The 19,030-nt window shown below is 44.6% G+C and overlaps 1 protein-coding gene and 1 pseudogene across 7 annotated transcripts in view; one reads left to right on the forward strand and one right to left on the reverse strand.

Annotated features, from left to right (window-relative positions):
- Window positions 1-1,583: 1,583 nt before the first annotated feature.
- On the forward strand, window positions 1,584-7,584 carry LOC115173149 (carbonyl reductase family member 4-like; annotated as a pseudogene).
- Window positions 7,233-19,030, reverse strand: part of LOC115173552 (collagen alpha-2(XI) chain) — a 48,482-nt gene continuing 36,684 nt past the window's right edge. For all 7 annotated transcript variants that reach the window (XM_029731748.1, XM_029731747.1, XM_029731746.1 and 4 more), the window contains 16 exons: window positions 18,888-18,995; window positions 18,732-18,785; window positions 18,468-18,521; window positions 17,851-17,904; window positions 17,637-17,690; window positions 17,277-17,384; window positions 16,888-16,941; window positions 16,568-16,729; window positions 14,364-14,417; window positions 14,080-14,115; window positions 13,628-13,681; window positions 11,691-11,976; window positions 11,319-11,431; window positions 11,144-11,212; window positions 10,635-10,871; window positions 7,233-10,170 (listed from right to left, as the gene is read on the reverse strand). In XM_029731748.1, the coding sequence (XP_029587608.1) occupies window positions 10,024-10,170; window positions 10,635-10,871; window positions 11,144-11,212; window positions 11,319-11,431; window positions 11,691-11,976; window positions 13,628-13,681; window positions 14,080-14,115; window positions 14,364-14,417; window positions 16,568-16,729; window positions 16,888-16,941; window positions 17,277-17,384; window positions 17,637-17,690; window positions 17,851-17,904; window positions 18,468-18,521; window positions 18,732-18,785; window positions 18,888-18,995 (1,644 nt within the window). In that variant the 3' untranslated portion in view covers window positions 7,233-10,023. The remainder of the gene's footprint in view (window positions 10,171-10,634; window positions 10,872-11,143; window positions 11,213-11,318; window positions 11,432-11,690; window positions 11,977-13,627; window positions 13,682-14,079; window positions 14,116-14,363; window positions 14,418-16,567; window positions 16,730-16,887; window positions 16,942-17,276; window positions 17,385-17,636; window positions 17,691-17,850; window positions 17,905-18,467; window positions 18,522-18,731; window positions 18,786-18,887; window positions 18,996-19,030) is intronic.

Genomic DNA, 19,030 nt, shown 5'->3' on the forward strand with positions numbered 1-19,030 from the left:
GTCTGAATGTTTGTGCCTAGGTTAAAATATAGGATTATTTCTGTATTACCTGCTGCAATTAAAGTATCAAGAGCAATATGAATGGTGTATTTTTGTATGCTCTAACTCCGCCATGGCTGGTTGGCCAAAGTCTAAGGGGATATGAATGGGTTTTTTGGAAGATTTTGGGATAAACTCCCGATAAATAAGGTCTGTGGTAAAGACAGGCTTAGGAGATCTCATATGTTTTATTCCATGAGATTTTGGTGTTTTTGAAGCATTTATTTCATCAAAACAAGCACATAAAGCACATGAAAGGCAACGTTAACAGTGACTGATATTATCTTATAGAACAAAACGTATAATATCTCCTGAGCTTTTGTTCTCCTAACCCCATTCTTTCCCCATTCATTTCCCCATAAGAATGGCTGAACGAATCAGAGGAAACTCATTTCCCTTTTTTAGCACTACAATATGAGGACTCGTACTACAAGCTGACGAGTCACAGAGATGAGAGGAAAGATGGCGGAAGCTGATGTGGATTGTGAATCTAATGGCGGTAGAATCAAGGAGAATTGGAATATTGTAAAAAATGATGGAAAACGGAGCAAAGTAGTGTACAGTGCTGAGAATGTCCCAACGTGTCTTGTAGGATCAGATTACAAATCTTGAAGAATCCCTTACAAAAAAGATTGCAGTTTTGAAACTGCAGTAAAAGTGCAGTAACTGCAGTCACCTGTGGTATTTTGGACGCAGTAATTGCAGAATAACTGCAGTGTACTGCAGTTGAACTGCAGTTATACTGCACTCTAACTGCATTTACACTGCAACATTTCTGAACAAAAAAACGGTGTTATATTGGATGCAGTATTTGCTGCACACTGCAGTTGTACTGTATTGTACTGCAGTTATACTGCACTCTGACTGCAATCTTTTTTCGTTAGGGATCCATTTGAGATATCCAAACTGGTGGAGGGAGTGCTGGGTAAAGTGAAGGCTGTAAGGATCACGAGAGAAGCGGGCTTGTATAGATTCTTTGTACTTCAGAAGGAACGTGTGTTGCATCTCACCCGATTTGAGAAGTTTGACGTTTCGTGTGTGCCTCTTCGGTACCGGGCACCCCTCAATGGGGTAATATCTGGCGGCTCGTGGGAAGTCGGTGTTGAAAGATATTCCAGGAGGTATTGATGCACGTCGGATGAATCGTGTGGTGAATGATTAAAAAGGGAAGAGTATCTGTTCTTGTGTTTTTTGATATGGAGTCTCCCTACTCAAGTACAGTTAGGATATATGAACTACAGAGTCAGAGCATTTATCTCAAGACCAATGCAGTGTGATCACTATAAAGCTTTTGGACATGTTTCGAGTGTTTGCAGAACAGAGAAGCCGAGATGTCCAAGTTGTGGATAAGATCATGTCATGTTTTAAAAGTGAGGAAAATGTGACATGTTGCAACTGTGGTGAGAACCATGAAGCCACGTCTTTGGAATGCCCGACAAGGGTGGAAGAGAATGAGGTGGTCAAAGTCAGGTCCTGTCCAGAGAATTTCATATGCAGCGGCTGTTAAAAGTGTTGAGGGTTTGAATGGTGCTCCTGAAGAGTCCATGGTGGTGGTTAGGCCTTCACTGAAGGCTGCAGGGGTTGCCTTTCACCAGCAGGACCCTGATATTTTAAAGGTTAAGAAGGTGGACTTTGTGGCCTTTATAACTATGGTGATTAATGGCACTGCCAAGGTGGAGAGGATGTCCAGGAAAATGTATCTCATTGTGGATGTGGCAGAGCTGTTCCTGGGGCTGAAAGATTTCTCGGCGGAAGAGTTGCATGGAGTGTGGTCACAAGCAGTACCACCCTCTGAGGCCCTAGAGCCTGAGAAGGGAGATATGGAGATTTGGTTTGGATTTGTCAGTGTACTATTTTTATTTGGGTGGATTAAGTTCGTTTTCCGTATCACATATGGGTGTTCTTTTTACCTTGTTTTTCAAACCATCCAGTTAGTGGCGGCAAAATACACCCTTTTCGGTTGTAGTTCGCCACAAAACCAACAGAAGAAGAAGAGGAGTCACAGAAATGATCGCGAACAAAACCTGTCCTGTGGCTCCCTCTCCTGGATCAAGAGAGAACGACTCAATCTTCATGCCGGCCACCACACGGCTCATATCAAGGTTGACAGTTATCACGGGTTAGTGTCGTCTTTCACGCCTCGTCGGCCTTTTTATGCACATAAATACATATGTAAAGTAGGTAAATATAACTGCAGTTTCCTGTAGGGAATTAGTAGGGTAGATGTGCTTATCTAGGCGTACTATCTTGTGGTTGTTGTAGCTAAACCTTGGGCTAACGTTAGTTGTTGGGCATGAATCGTCTTATTTCGTTGCAGTGCAAGATTGTAGCTAACGTTCTTTGTAACATTATAACATTGTTTCAACTATGCTACATCACTGTTACAGCGTATCATCTTGCAGACATGTTTGAGCATGTTTGCTTTGAAAATGTTTTTTTTTCTTCTGTCCTCTGTGGTAATTCAAGAGCAACACAGCAAACTGATTTAGACGGCTAATGAAACCTTAATGACAATATCCCGTTTAAGTTAACTTTAACATACACTCTCATTTTCTTTATATTAGGCCATTTTTATTGGACAAAAATGCAGTTGTCTTCACCTTTACCAGATGAGACGGCTGTGTCCCTCTCATTGGGTCAAAGGTGAAGACAACAATTTTACCCTACAAGAACCTTCACTCAGGTGACATAAAGCAAGCTAGAAAGAATGCATCAGCCCCTTTATTATAGACCTAATTTACAGAATTTCCAAGTTAGTTGCATAAAGCTATATTTGTGCACTACTCATTGTCTCCAGGAGGGGGCAGCGAGATTGTCTAAACGATATGACAGCAATTTGCCTCTGAGGGTGCCACAGTGGTGGTCTCAGTCATCAGCGAGGAGTCAGCCAATCAGCCCTGGGCAGCCTGAACCATGGCCACAAAGGGCAGGACCACATCGCTGCTGCTGTGGATGTTTCATCAAGGGAGTGTGTAGAGAAGCTACTCACAATACAGGTGATTAATTCATGTGCAGACACACAGACTAATTCAGTGTGTGTGTATAGTGTAATTTAAAGTCAATATCTTAAACCCTATGCTGGCGTCTCCTAGTAGGACAATGAGTCAGTCATGTAACGTTTTCGGATACTTGATCTGAAGCACTTCACTCAGTTCTTTAGCAACACAATCGAGAAGTTAGAAATTGCATGAATCAGAAGAGGCATTTTGTGTGAGTGAGTCACTGAATGCACACCCACTGGGGAGCCAGGCCCAGCCAATCAGAATGAGTTTTTCCTCACAAATGGTCTTTATTACAGACACCCCCCCCCCCCGCCTCTTATGATCCCAGCGTGTGAATTGCTCACATTGAGTTGTCCCCAGCACAAGGTGCACCTGTGTAATGATCATGCAGTTTAATCAGCTTCTTGATATGCCACACTTGTCAGGTGGATGGATTATCTTGGCAAAGGAGAAATGCTCACTAATAGGTATGTAAACAAATTTGTGCACAACATTTAAGAGAAATTTGCTTCTTGTACGTATGGAAAATGTCTGGGATCTTTTATTTCAGCTCATGAAACATGGGACCATTTTACATGTTGCGTTTATATTTCTGTTCAGTATATATTAGTGCAGAGGGTTGTGAGACAAATCCTTCTATCTTTCCCCCAATCTCTCAGGCTACATTTCTCCTGACTCAGGCTGTTGGAAAGGCTCTGGTTGCCAGTGGAGCTCCTAAATGCTCCGTCATTACTGTGGGCAAGGCAAGTCTGACATTTTAACTATTGGCCCTCCAGGCATAGGTTATTAACTTTCAACAGACTTACATTCATTCTTGCCATTCTTTAATTTTCTCTTTGTGTTTCTGCCTGTTACCAGGTGGGCAATATTGAACAGGCAAACTACTCTGCTTCCAAAGCAGTTGTGGAGGGCCTGACCAGAACTGCAGCCAACTAGCTGAGCAGGTGAGGTACACCTTGGTTGTGTTCATTAGGGCAAACCGTAACAAAATGTTTTGAAACAAAAATGTGCATTTCATATTAAGTTGAGATGCTACCCTTTTTGGCCAGTTTTCTTCTGTGTAGTGCCTACTGAACACAACCCTGAATTTGATTTCAACACCCCAAAATTGTCCCATTCACCAATAGAGAGAAGATAAATAGGCTATAAACATTCTGTAGTGAGCAGAGCCCGGTTTCCAGATAGAACTTAGGCTTACGAGTGTTTTAGCAATCCATCGCTCCGACGGCTGAAGATGTAACATGGCGTTTCCCAAAACACCAGGCCGAAATAAAGTTTGCTAAGTACGTAGTTGGAGCATGTGTCCATCTGATAGGATAGAAGAAAAGCAGCGCTGCTCTCGGATCAGATTTCTCCATTCAAATCTTACCTTAACATTAGAATTAGTCCACAATACTGACGATGGGTCAGCTCCTAGAGATATATTATCACCTATATGGCTGCAAATATTGAGGTGGCTTATTGTAATGCTTACACTATAATAACTTAATCACAGATTTGGCACATCATTCCGCACATGTTGTAACCATCATGAAATTATAGACAGCGGAGCCTGCAATTAGCAAAATAGAACTCAATTGATTAAAATATATAGGCCTATGTAGCCTTTCAGCCTACTGTATTTTTTTTATGCCGTCATCTCGGTTTTCATTTGAAGCATCTTTTATCCTTTGCTTTTTTGTAACAATTGCAAAGACATTGCTTTGTATTTGTAGCCAACTCCGTTCGGAAGTTATTGGCGGTCACAGTGAGACAAATAAACCTCTTGATTGTATGTTTAGCGGAGATCTTCTGTATTAAAAGTGACTCAGAAGGGGGCAAAGAAGGCATCCGACGACCACTTATCTGTTCTATGAGATGTCTGAGGCAGTCGGTAGATAACAGGTGTTTTAGAGTGCAACTTCAGTAACGGTTGTTTTGGGAAACAGCTCGGAGATTTAACGATGCTCCTATGAAGGTTCTAATGAACTTAGTCTTCAGATGTGTTTGAGGAACCGGGTCCAGGGTGGATTGAAGTATGGGATGTGTTTGGGGAACCGGGTCCAGGGTGGATTGAAGTATGGGATGTGTTTGGGGAACCGGGTCCAGGGTGGATTGAAGTATGGGATGTGTTTGGGGAACTGGGCCCAGGGTGGATTGAAGTATGGGATGTGTTTGGGGAACCGGGCCCAGGGTGGATTGAAGTATGGGATGTGTTTGGGGAACCGGGTCCAGGGTGGATTGAAGTATGGGATGTGTTTGGGGAACTGGGCCCAGGGTGGATTGAAGTATGGGATGTGTTTGGGGAACCGGGCCCAGGGTGGATTGAAGTATGGGATGTGTTTGGGGAACCGGGCCCAGGGTGGATTGAAGTATGGGATGTGTTTGAGGAACCGGGTCCAGGGTGGGTTGAAGTATGGGATGTGTTTGATGAACCGGGTCCAGGGTGGGTTGATGTATGGGATGTGTTTGAGGAACCGGGTCCAGGGTGGATTGAAGTATGGGATGTGTTTGATGAACCGGGTCCAGGGTGGATTGAAGTATGGGATGTGTTTGAGGAACCGGGTCCAGGGTGGGTTGAAGTATGGGATGTGTTTGGGGAACCGGGTCCAGGGTGGATTGAAGTATGGGATGTGTTTGATGAACCGGGTCCAGGGTGGATTGAAGTATGGGATGTGTTTGATGAACCGGGTCCAGGGTGGGTTGATGTATGGGATGTGTTTGAGGAACCGGGTCCAGGGTGGGTTGAAGTATGGGATGTGTTTGGGGAACCGGGTCCAGGGTGGATTGAAGTATGGGATGTGTTTGAGGAACCGGGTCCAGGGTGGATTGAAGTATGGGATGTGTTTGGGAAACCGGGTCCAGGGTGGATTGAAGTATGGGATGTGTTTGGGGAACCGGGTCCAGGGTGGGTTGAAGTATGGGATGTGTTTGAGGAACCGGGTCCAGGGTGGATTGAAGTATGGGATGTGTTTGGGGAACCGGGTCCAGGGTGGATTGAAGTATGGGATGTGTTTGAGGAACCGGGTCCAGGGTGGATTGAAGTATGGGATGTGTTTGAGGAACCAGGTCCAGGGTGGATTGAAGTATGGGATGTGTTTGAGGAACCAGGTCCAGGGTGGATTGAAGTATGGGATGTGTTTGGGGAACCGGGTCCAGGGTGGGTTGATGTATGGGATGTGTTTGAGGAACCAGGTCCAGGGTGGATATGATCTGTAACTGCTCTCTTTCTCCAGATTTGGGATCCGGTGTAACTGTGTTTACCAGGGTTCATAACCACACCCATGACTGATAAAGTTCCTGAGAAAGTAATCAGTCAGCTACGACTGAGTTCCCCTTTTATATCAGATATAGAAAGTTACCCCTGAAATGTTTTTTTTTTTTTTGTATAGAAGTGTGTATTTAACTTGCTGTGTTTTGTTTTGTGTCTGCAGCTTACGTCCATGGTGCCACTGGAGAGGATGGGAGAGCCTGCAGGTAGGAATACTATATATACAACACTCTATGCTATAGATCACATCACAAATGCAGAACTCGGTACCTTTTATAGTCAAGCTGTAAGACCTAACCCTTCTCCCTCTGTGTGTGTATAGAGGAAGCTGATGGATCCTAATGCATATTTCCAGTAGAGGACTCTCAATACATCACTGGAACCAGTATTGAAGTAACAGGTAATGGACCCACCTGAAAAACATTATAACGATTCATGTTTAACAGGAAATGCCTTTTACATCACCCGCTGCTGTCCTGTTAACAATTTTTTTCTCTCATCTTCAGAGGCCTTTTCATTGGCTGAGACAACTTTCCATCATCCTCATGAAGATCCCATCTAGGTCCAGTAATTGTATATTTATTCAACGTTCACACTGTGCCTTCGCGTGTGAAAATACAACTGATTGGGGATCAATCTTGTTTTGTAAATCTAGTCAATATCTACAGTGTAAATGGGATTGTGCAATACATTAAAACCCGTGTAACCTTTGTTGTGGACGAGAGTTCACGAGACAGAGTTGAGTGGTTCCCCCAATGTAACCGAGTTACGTCTCACGACCCTCTGCATTTACGTACAGTTACTATCATTTCGCTAGGGAAACTTATACCAGTCATTACTAACACGGTTGGATTTAGATGTTTGAAAACAGGAAAGACTGACGTCACGCATACAAAGACACACGAATACAGTATGAATACAGTAGGCACACAGAGAAAATGCGTTGGCATGTGGTTTAATTGGAGACGTTGAACAGAAAACAACAAGCCAAGAACAAACCAAGACAGTGAAACTAAAGCAAAACAAAAACGAACAGAAAACAGAGAAGGAAAACAACACTGAGCAGTGGACGGTAGATTGGAAAAGGAGAGGGAGCCAGTCATAGGTCAGAATCAAACAGGTGTAAACACTAGAAGGGATTTTTTGGGGGGGGGGGGGCTGGTGAGGTGATATATAGTGGAAATAAGGTTGGGATCTGACTGATTCTGTGTTCACACACAGGTGGTAAGTTCACTGGAGATGGTGAATGATGTGGTTTTATTCAGCTGTCTGAGCTGCTGTATGCAGAATGAAGAGAGAAATAAAATAATTACTAGCTATTGTGTTGCTCTGGGTAACATGCAACACCAGCCAGTTGAGAGAGGATGAAACAGAGGGACGAGGAAAAAACACAAGGGAGTCAATAAGCTATTTTTAAAAAGATTATATATTACAGAAACAAAACATTTAAAATTACTTACATTATAAAATAATACTTTTTGTCTTTTCAGCACCATATTTTGTTGAAATATTTGTTTGTCTTTAACAAAAAAACAAACCAATCGATGTATTTTTCTCTCGAAAATCACCTCAGGTTTTAGTTTGTCAATCCCCCCCTTCTCTGCAATATCAAAAGAAAAACTAACCAAAACAGACAAACCAAAATACCCATAATGATACACAACCCCATAGCCACATTACATTACTTCTAAACAAAATCTTTGTAATATTTGCCCACGTGGTTGCTAGAATTTTCCATCCCTCCCGCTAGCTGTCCCCTGCCCGCTGTATTCTCACAACCGTAGAATCCTGGTGTCTGTTTGTCGCCCTCGCCATACTCCTGCAGCACAGCTCAGCCAAGCAGTGGCAAACCACAATGGAGAGTCACCATTTAATCATTACAATAGAAGCAATCATAACAGCACAGTACAGTCGATGAATGCTAAATGCTTACAATGAGATATGGCCACATATGTTCGTCCCCCCCCCACCAGAACTGTTGACATTCATAGACCAAGGGGGATGGGCACAGATAACTCGGTTTAGTGTTAGTTTAATATGTATTTAATTGTTTTAACCGTCAAGTGAGAACTGCAGGAAATAAATACAAAATGAAATACCACATTCTACTGTCATATTTGGTTTGTCGTTGCTTGAAGCACCCTGTTTGTTTTCAATAAATACAATAGAATATCACTATGTCTGTACAAATGGATTCGATTGCACATTTCCAGTAAGGAGAACTGGTGACGACATCGTGTGGCTGTGATGGAGACAAACTTGAATTATTCATGCTGAATATATTAACGCTTTGGTATAATTAGCACCTTGCCACAGTTTTTGAAAGCATGCATTTATTCACCGCTGTAAGAGAGAACGTTTGGTCGTCATCTATTAAGCTCATATACATATTTAACCCTGATACCTTCCCTGCTTGAAAAGAGACGGAATGTCACAGATCCTGGAATGTAACCCTGTGTTCTACATAAAACAATAATGAAATCCCAGGCATCACACCTGTAAGTACTGGACTGGTTTGATGGCATTCTGGCCTATTCGCTTGTCTAGGAACTACAGTTCTGGCCTGTCTATGACAGTTGTAACAATGATTGCAAATAAATGTTCCATACATCAAGTTCAGTACAATTTACAAGGTTAATGGCTTTTGATTCATTGGTCCTTGGAGAAGGCATAGACGCCCTTCCGTCCCATTGCATGCAACATTATTGGCCCATAAATAATAAACAGCCATACAGTTCAGAGACAGTACGTTGCTGTTAGGACTATATTATTACAGTATTGAGTAAAGAGCTGTTCGTAGTCACGCCTTAGGTTAAAGCCGCGTTTAAACTAGAGATCTCACAGCTTTACTTCCACTCCATCTCCACAAAGCACCGTAAAGTTTCTATTCATCCGCCTGTATTATATTTGACCTGCTTTAGGATAACTGGGCTGTTAGGATGGTATAGTGTGATATCGTGGTTTGTTTGGTGTAGAATTTCACTGTGGAGATGATGAAGAGAAAATTCACTTAGCTAGACAACACGGACGTACAGTAGACTTCCCTGGTCGTCTCTGATCCGTCAGGCCTTCGTGGAAATCCCATTCCTTCATTGGTTTCCCCTTGATGCGGCGAGGCAGAAAAGGAGGCGTAGGATGGGGTGGGGCTTGGATGCAGGAGAGGTACGAGTGTGTGGTGAAGGCGAAGCAGAGAGGTAGAGTGGCCGAGACAACTCGATAGAGAGACAGCGGGAAGGAGAGAGGAGTGAGAGGGGGTCCGCGACGGGGGGCTCTGGCGTGTACGGAAGGAGGAGACGGGTCTTTGACCCAGCTGTTCGTTGGAAAAGAACACTGTTTTATTCTGTTGACGGTCTGAACGCCATCTCTCATTCTTGCAATCGATCTTTGGTCTCCTCTTCGCGAGAATGTTTGTGTTCTACTTTTCTCTTGTCGTCCATTTCTATTTGGGAGATGTTTTCCCCTGGGCATGTACTTGAGTGAGTGCATGTCCGTTTCACAACAGTATTTGTGTGTGTGTGTTTGTGTATGTGAGTGAGCTTGATATCCTGAAATAAATGTATAAATTACTGGGCATGTGCTGTATATTGCCATGTCAATGTAAATGTGTCAATGTTTGTGTTAAGTGCATGAGTGTGTGTGTGACAGAGTGTGTGTGCATGACAGAGTGTGCGTGCATCAGTATAAGTGTATATTCTATATGTGTTTGTGTTTCTCATTTCTCTGTACGGTGTTTTAGCCCTGGAAACAGACAGGTCCCACTTCAAAGCCAAATTTCTGGTTGCTCTCCCCAAAGTCCGTGATCTTGAGGTCCCGCAGAGGTAGCTGCTCCACCTGGGGCGTGTTCACCTCCACCACTGTGCTGTCGAAGCCCTTACGATACTGCAGACAGACAGAAGCAGAGAGACAGGTGAGATCGCTACATCTGAGGTAAGGGTATCTGCCTAAGATTCGATATTACACTTTTATTGTGTGTAATGGAAAAATACAGTTCCATTGTAATACTTTTGTATGGGCATTTGTTCTTATTGACTGCTGAGATGAAACATATTAAGTTAGCCTATATCAGGTTGAAAATAAAGCAACATTTAGAGAATTCTGGCAAATGTTCCTTTAAAAAAAAACTAAGGGGGGGGGGATATACCCCCAGACACCCTATATAATCTCAGGTTTCTTCGTTTATTTTTGAGATACTCGAGGTACACATCCATAACTTGAACGTCCGCGCACAGACAGGTGAGTAAGCTAGAGAGATTACTTTTGGTTTCCATGACTCCGTGGAAAACACTGCCGATTGTTACTGAGTGGACCACACTGTTTAAATAAACCAATTCAATGAGACTCACAGAGCAGCCGTCGACCAGGGCCTTGATGTATGGGCTTGTCTCATAGCTGAGGTCCTCATCGTTGGCGCCCTGGAAGTGCAGCGCCCTCTTGTGGCCGTTATTGGCCGTGCGGTCGGCCCAGGCCACGGAGCGGTGGCAGTGGTAGGTGAAGTTCTGGCGGGCCTGGACACTCAGCAGCCGCAGGAAGCCCAACTGGACCACGCCGATCGGCTCGCCATTAGAGTCCACGTACGAAAGCTGGGGGGAAAGAGGATGTCCCATGAGATATAAACTCTGATTAAGCTGGTAGAGGTGAACTCTGTTATAAGCAGAGAGTTGGATATGTCCACCTGACATTAAATAAACACTTTCCTTAGGGACAGAGCGTTATGATAATGCTTTGATCATTTTTCTGATTGACCTTTATCTTTCCGCATTTGTTGATATCCAGGTCAAACTTTGCACACATATGGACCATAATGAATGTCCCTCTGGGATTCTGCACGGTGGTGTAATGAACCCATACTAACCTTGCTGCCAGTTGCAAACTCACTGTACCAGGAGCCTGGTTTCTCCGTGGTCCAAGAGTTGAGCTTTACCTAGGATAGAAATAGAGACAATTAGATGTATAGATGTTTAAACACGGCTACTTCAGGGTAGAGTTAGTGTGTACATTATTGACTGATGAGCTCAGTCTCTTCTCACCGTGTCCACGGTCTTACTGGGGTACAGACACGTCTCCCCACCGGCGGTGAAGTTGCAGAACACCTTGAGAGAGTCGCGAGAGCAACCCTGGTTGGGGTCGATCCAGTACTCTCCTACAGGGGGAGCAGAGAGATAAGGCACGATTTAAACACCAAGAAATTCAAATGCTTTCGGGGGGGGGGGGGGGGGGTGAGCTTTAATATTGCAGATAGATTTTAAAATAATTGTATATGTTAGCTTAGTAGAAACCCAGCCCCGGCCCTTAGACTTTAGTTAGAAGTGAACCTCATAAATGTCTTTGTAAGCGTTCCCCTGTGTAAAGTCAGAATTGCCACATTTTTGTGAATAGTTTTACGCCTGAAAGCGTCGTACCGTCTTTGAGCTCTGGCTGGCTGAGTTTGAGGTCCTGGCAGGTGCGTGCGGGGCTGCCCTTGGTGCCCAGAGGGAAGCGCATGGTCTCGATCTCCTGTCTCAGCGAGTTCAGTGAGCCGAAGATCTCCTCCATGCCCTCCCTGCCAGTCAGGAACTCTGGGCCTGTGGCGTCGGCTGCAGCCGACTCTGCGTCTGTCTCAGACAGCATCCGGCTGGCGTCGATGGAGCGCTTGGACTTCTTGGAGATTTGGATGGGCATTGGCTGGATGACTTCGCCTGGAGGACCCTGATTGGAGGAGGATCACAGAGAAAGATTATTATTGGTTGATAATGATTAATGAGATTCATAGGTTTAGGTTTCATTGAACTTATTTTTGTAAATGTATAAAAAAACAAAAAACAGAAATATCTTATTTGCATAAGTATTCAGGCCCTTTGCTATGAAACTCGACATTGAGCTCAGGTGCATCCTGTTTCCATTGATCATCCTTGAGATGTTTCTACAACTTGATTGGAGTCTATCTATGATAAATTCAATTGATTGGACATGATTTGGAAAGGCACACACCTGTCTATATAAGGTCCCACAGTTGACAGTGCATGTCAGAGCAAAAACCAAGTGAGGTCGAGGGAATTGTCCGTTGAGCTCCGAGACAGGATTGTGTCGAGGGACAGATCTGGGGGAAAATTTCTGCAGCATTGAAGCTCCCCAAGAACACAGTGTCCTCCATCATTCTTAAATGGAAGAAGTTTTGAACCACCAAGACTCTTCCTAGAACTGGCCGCCCAGCCAAACTGAGCAATCGGGGGAGAAGGGTCTTCGTCAGGGAGGTGATCAAGAACCCGATGGTCAATCTGACAGAGCTCCAGAGTTCCTCTGTAGAGATGGGAGAACCTTCCAGAAGGACAACCATCTCTGCAGCACTCAACCAATCAGGCCTTTATGGTAGAATGGCCAGACGGAACCCATTCCTCAGTAAAAAGCACATGACAACCTGCTTTGAGTTTGCCAAAAGGCACTTAAAGGACTCTCAGACCATGAGAAACAAGATTCTCTGGTCGGATGAAACCAAGATTAAACTCTTTGGCCTGAATGCCAAGCGTCACGTCTGGAGGAAACCTGGCACCATGAAGCATGGTGGTTGCAGCATCATGCTGTGTGGATGTTTTTCAGTGGCAGGGACTGGAAGACTAGTCAGGATTGAGGGAAAGATGAATGGAGAAAAGTACAGAAAGATCCTTGATAAAAAACCTGCTCCAGAGCGTTCAGGAGCTCAGACTGGGGTGAAGGTTCACCTTCCAACAGGACAACAAACCTAAACACACGGCCAAGACAACGCAGGACTGACTTGGGGACAAGTCTCTGAATATCCTTGAGTGGCCCAGCCAGAGCCAGAACCCGATCAAACGTCCCTGGAGAGACATGAAAATAGCTGTGCAGCAATGCTCCTCATCCAACCTGACAGAGCTTGAGAGGATCTGCAGAGAAGAATGGGAAAAACTCCCCAAATGCAGGTGTGCCAAGCTTGCAGCGTCATACCCAAGAAGACTCGAGGCTGTAATGGCTGCCGAAGGTGCTTCGACAAAATACTGAATAAAGGGTCTGAATACTTATGTAAATGTGATTTATTTGATTTGCAAATTTTTTTACAAAAATACGTTTTTTGGTCTGTCATGATGGTGTATTGTGTGCAAATTGATGAGGGAAAAAAAACAATTTAATAAATTTTAGAAGAAGGCTGTAACGGTTAAAAATGTGGAAAAGGTCAAGGGGTTTGAATACTTTCCGAATGCATTTTAGATATATGCTATGCTCTGAAATGATGTAAGCAACTGCACATAGATCTAGACTGGACTAAACTGAAAAATGGGGGTCAAATACAAGTATTTAATTGGTTTCATGGAGTAAACTGATTTCGCAAAGGATGGGTACTCACTGGAGGTCCAGGGGGTCCTGAGACACCCTTCTCTCCCTTGGGACCAGCTCCTCCCTGGAAAACAGAGACAGGAGGCATTAGAGATTAAACAATACACCGCACATGGAACTCAATACACTGCACATGGAACTCAATACACTGCACATGGAACTCAATACACTGCACATGGAACTCAATACACTGCACATGGGACTCAATACACTGCACATGGGACTCAATACACTGCACATGGGACTCAATACACCGCACATGGGACTCAATACACCGCACATGGAACTCAATACACTGCACATGGGACTCAATACACTGCACATGGGACTCAATACACTGCACATGGGACTCAATACACTGCACATGGGACTCAATACACTGCACATGGGACTCAATACACATTATAATATTGAAGCCGATATTACACTACAAAGAGTGTTTGAGGAAGGGATTCTACTCACTGTAGCACCCTTAGCTCCCTTCACACCTTCAGGACCCTGTGGAAGAGGAACAGGAAATAAATGATTATCATTCAATAGAAGATAAGTATTACCATTATAAAACCATTGAAAAAAGGAGAATCTAATTACTAGTGACATAAGAGTTATGTAAAGTATAAAAGTCATGGATGCGTTCATGCTGAAATCTTTCTATGTTACAGGTTGTTTTGAGAATACCACAATGTTGATAGAGGATGTTACATGATATACTGATGAAAGAACCAGGATGTAGAACTGGTACTCACGGGCATACCAGCAGGGCCACCAGGACCGATAGGCCCAGTGCCTCCAGAAACACCCTAAAAACACAGTTAACACACAACAAATTCATCAGCATTGAACTGTTTGTTGAAGGGTGACATAGAATACAAATCAAATCCAATTTTATTTGTCAATTGATCCGAACCTTACCGTGAAATGCTTACTTACAAGCCCCTAACCAACAATGCAGATCAAGAAATAGAGTTCAGAAAATATTGACTAAATAAACTAAAAGTAAATAAGTAACACAATAGAATTACATAACAATAACGAGGCAATGTGTGGGGGTACTGGTTAATCGCGGTAATTTGTACATGTAGGTAGTGGTAAAGTGACTATGCATTGATAATAATTCAGCGAGTAACAGCAGTGTAAAAACAAAGTGGGGTGGGCGGGTCAATGTAAATAGTCTGGGTGGCCATTTGATTAATTGTTCAGAAGTCTTATAGCTTGGGGGTAGAAGCTGTTAAGGAGCATTTTGGACCTAGACTTGGCACTCTGGTACCGCTTGCCGTGCGGTAGCAGAGAGAACAGTCCATGACTTGGGTGACTGGAGTCTTTGACAATTTTTTTGATCCTTCCTCTGACACCGCCTGGTATAGAGGTCCTGGATGGCAGGAGGCTTGGTCCCTGCCATCCTGTAATGCGCTACCCTCTGTAGCGCATTACAGTCGGATTCCGAGCAGTTGCCATAGCAGGCGGTGATGCAACCGGTCAGGTCGATGGTGCAGCTGTAGAACTTTTTGAGGATCTGGGGACTCATGCCAAATATTTTCAGTCTCCTGAGGGGGAAAAGGTGTTGTCGTGCCCTCTTCACGACTGTCTTGGTGTGTTTGGACTATGATAGTTTGTTGGTGATGTGGACACCAAGGAACTTTAAACATTTGACCCGCTCCACTACAGCCCCGTCGATGTAAATGGGGGCCTGTTCGGCCCGCCTTTTCCTATAGTCCACGATCATCTCCTTTGTCTTGCTCACATTGAGGGAGAGCTTGTTGTCCTGGCACCACACTACCAGGTCTCTGATTTCCTCCCTATAAGCCGTCTCATCATTGTCGGTGATCAGGCCTACCACTGTTGTGTCATCAGCAAACTTAATGGTGTTGGAGTCATGCCTGGGAATGCAGTCGTTGGTGAACAGGGAGTACAGGATGGGACTGAGCACCCACCCCTGAGGGGCCCCCATCTTGAGGATCAGGGTGGTAGACGTGTTGTTGCCTACTCTTACCACATTTTTATTTATTTATTTTACTTAACCTTTATTTAACTAGGCAAGTCAGTTAAGAACAAATTCTTATTTACAATGACAGCCTACCCCGGCCAAACCCTAATCCGGATGACGCTGGGCCAATTGTGCGCCGCCCCACTTGTGGGTGGCCTGTCAGGATGTCCAGGATCCAGTTACAGAGGGAGATGTTTAGTCCCAGGGTCCTTAGCTTAGTGATGAGCTTTGTGGGTACTATGGTGTTCAACGCTGAGCTGTAGTCAATGACCAGCATTCTCACATAGGTGTTCCTTTTATCCAGGTGGGAAAGGGCAGTTTGGAGTGCGATTGAGATTGCGTCATCTGTGGATCTGTTGGGGCGGTATGCAAATTGGAGTGGGTCTAAGGTTTCCGGGATGATGGTGTTGATGTGAGCCATGACCAGCCTTCATGGCTACCGACGTGAGTGCCACAGGGTAATCATTTAGGCAGGTTACCTTCGCATTCTTGGGCGCAGGGACTATGGTGGTCTGCTTGAAATGTGGGTATTACAGACTCGGTCAGGGAGAGGTTGAAAATGTCAGTGAAGACACTTGACAGTTGGTCTGCGCATGCTTTGAGCACAAGCCCTGGTAATCCGTATGGCCCCGCGGCCTTGTGAATGTTGACCTGTTTAAAGGTCTTGCTCACATCGGCTATGGAAAGCGTGATCCCACATGTTCAATAGGGATGTGTCATACTGACAGAATAACATTATTTCCAGTGTGTGTGTGTGTGTGTGTATCCTTAGAGAAAATATACGGTATCTTTACATTTGAGTCATTTAGCAGACGCTCTTAGAGTGACTTAGAGGAGCAATTAGGGTTAAGTGCCTTGCTCAAGGGCACATCGACAGATTTGGACCTAGTCGGCTTGGGATTCGAACCCGCGACCTTTCTTTCAAAGCTCTATAATGTCAGCTAACGAGAGACAGGTGTCACTCACAGTCTCTCCCTTGGATCCGTGTGTCCCCTGTGGCCCTGGCAGTCCCCTGTCTCCCTTCTCTCCCTGCTCTCCGGTGGGCCCAATCAGACCAATCAGACCCGAGTGGCCCTTCTCTCCCTTGTCACCACCCTCGCCGCGCAGTCCTGGCAAACCTGGCGGTCCCTTGAAGAGAGAGAGAGTGAGATGGTACTGCAGTTTTATAGATTAAGGAAGTGGGTATATTCACACGTCAATATAGCCCTGTATGCCAATAGATCAACACAGTGTGGAAGATAATCTATTATAGATATATTCATGTACATATCAGTGTCTTATCTCACCAGCGGTCCGGGAGGTCCCTTCTGGCCGGAAAGGCCCGGAGAACCTTGCTCGCCCTTGAAGAGATCATCAGAAACAAGTTAGTGACAAACGCATCAAACAGCTCCGTTACACTGGGGTTAAGCTCATGGTAGTAGTGAGCAGCCTAAATTAGGCCCTATAGAGCAGACAGACAGAGACAGACAGACAGACAGACAGACAGACAGACACAGAGACAGAGACAGAGACAGAGACAGAGACAGAGACAGAGACAGAGACAGACAGACAGACAGACAGACAGACAGACAGACAGACAGACAGACAGACAGACAGACAGACTCTAGAGCAGTAGACTGAACCACAGACTGAATAGCCCAGTCTGTCCATGGAAGAGTGGGCTCATCTCCCTCACCACTGATCCAGGGAGTCCTCTCAGACCCTCAGTTCCTGGTTTGCCTGGTTGACCCTGAGGTCCGACGGGGCCTGTCTTTCCTGGAGGTCCGTTGGCACCTGGATCTCCCTGGAAAAAAAAGAGAGCAAAAACAAAAGAACATCAGACATTGATAAACTCCAATATTCCAAATCCCCAATGTGTGTTGTGAGCGGAGCAAATTAATATATTTGGAAAATGATTGACAGCAGAGAGAGCTGTGTACATTTGGTTTCAGGTCTGTCTGGCACGGCCTGTGACTCACTATCACTAGGATAAATAACGATCCACAGGGTTAACTGCCAGTGCCAACACATTGAACGATGACCTTTGAACTCTCACCTTAGTTCCCTTCTCTCCCTGTCGTCCCTCTGGTCCTCTCGTTCCAGCAAGACCCTAGGAAAGAAGCGATGTGTAATATTATCAACGTTATAACGTTTTTATGATTGGTTATAGGCCACCTGTAGCATCTATCAAACATTTAATAGATTGAAAACCAACAGATATGACTGTGGATGATAGTTGCGGTTTGGCCTGGTGCGGTGGACGATCTTACCCTCTTTCCTGGTCCACCAGGAGGTCCGTTCTCACCAGTGGGTCCAGGAGATCCCTACAACAGAGAGCGTGAGTATGATTAGAACACTTCAGTGACCTGTAATGTGGTCAATATTAACTATAAAGAACTGAACCAAAATATACATACTGGTAGCTGTTTATTTGAAGTTGCATAATAATCTATATTCTAGACAGGCCCTAAGGGCGATCTGTTAGGAAGGAGATTAACTTTAATCTTGCAGTGCCATCTTGTGTTTCAACAAGTGCTTCAAGGATGGAAAATACACTTATCTAGTAGGGCTTTAACTGAGATGGTTTAGATTTGGGATTTGCATACTGAGGGCCACAATGGCCCCTAAACTCTGATCCTATTACATTGCTTGAGTTTGAATTATTTTGGGAACATCTGAAAGAGGATGTGCTTCGCATTACAAACGCTACTCTTGAATGCTGCAGGGAGCCATTTTGCATCGGAGCGATCGTGAACAGACAATATATGACCCAATAACATCTGATTCATCAAAGCACTTGGTGGAAGGGGAGTCCTGGAAGAGCCCATGCGGTAACTATAGCAACAGTGAAGGAATGAAATAGGTGTTGGAGTACTAGGCCACCTACAGCTTGTCCTTGTTCACCGTCCTCTCCTCTCTCTCCCTTTGCTCCGTCCTGACCCTAAAGAAGACAAACAGAGTTATCAGAGATATGCTAATTGCTAGGACGGTGTAAAAGTAGATACTTCTTGGGGTTTGTTAATAGAACAAAACACTCATTCATAGAAACACCAGCAGTGTGAAACGCTATGAACACACAAATTGGAATATCTGTTTCACCACAACAAAACAGATCAAATGAAACGTGTGTGATGAGCGTTTAGATACTCACTCTGGGACCGAGTTCACCCGGGGGACCGGGGTCACCAGGGAAACCAACAGGGCCCTAGGAGAGAGACACAATGGCATAAAGTCAGACACAAAAACATTTAGTGTGGTCAGTACATGTTGTATTACTAGATTTATCTGTTGAGTATATTTGACGTACAGGGTTTCCCTTGGGTCCGTCGTCTCCAGGGCCTCCTCTTCCACCAGCAGGGCCAGAAGTACCAGGTTGTCCCGCCTCTCCCTTGTCACCGTGCTCTCCACGTGGGCCCTGCCATTGGACAACAACACTGTCACTCGCAGTAC

This window comes from Salmo trutta, chromosome 34 (genome assembly GCF_901001165.1).
Source record: "Salmo trutta chromosome 34, fSalTru1.1, whole genome shotgun sequence".
NCBI classification, from domain to species: domain Eukaryota; kingdom Metazoa; phylum Chordata; class Actinopteri; order Salmoniformes; family Salmonidae; genus Salmo; species Salmo trutta.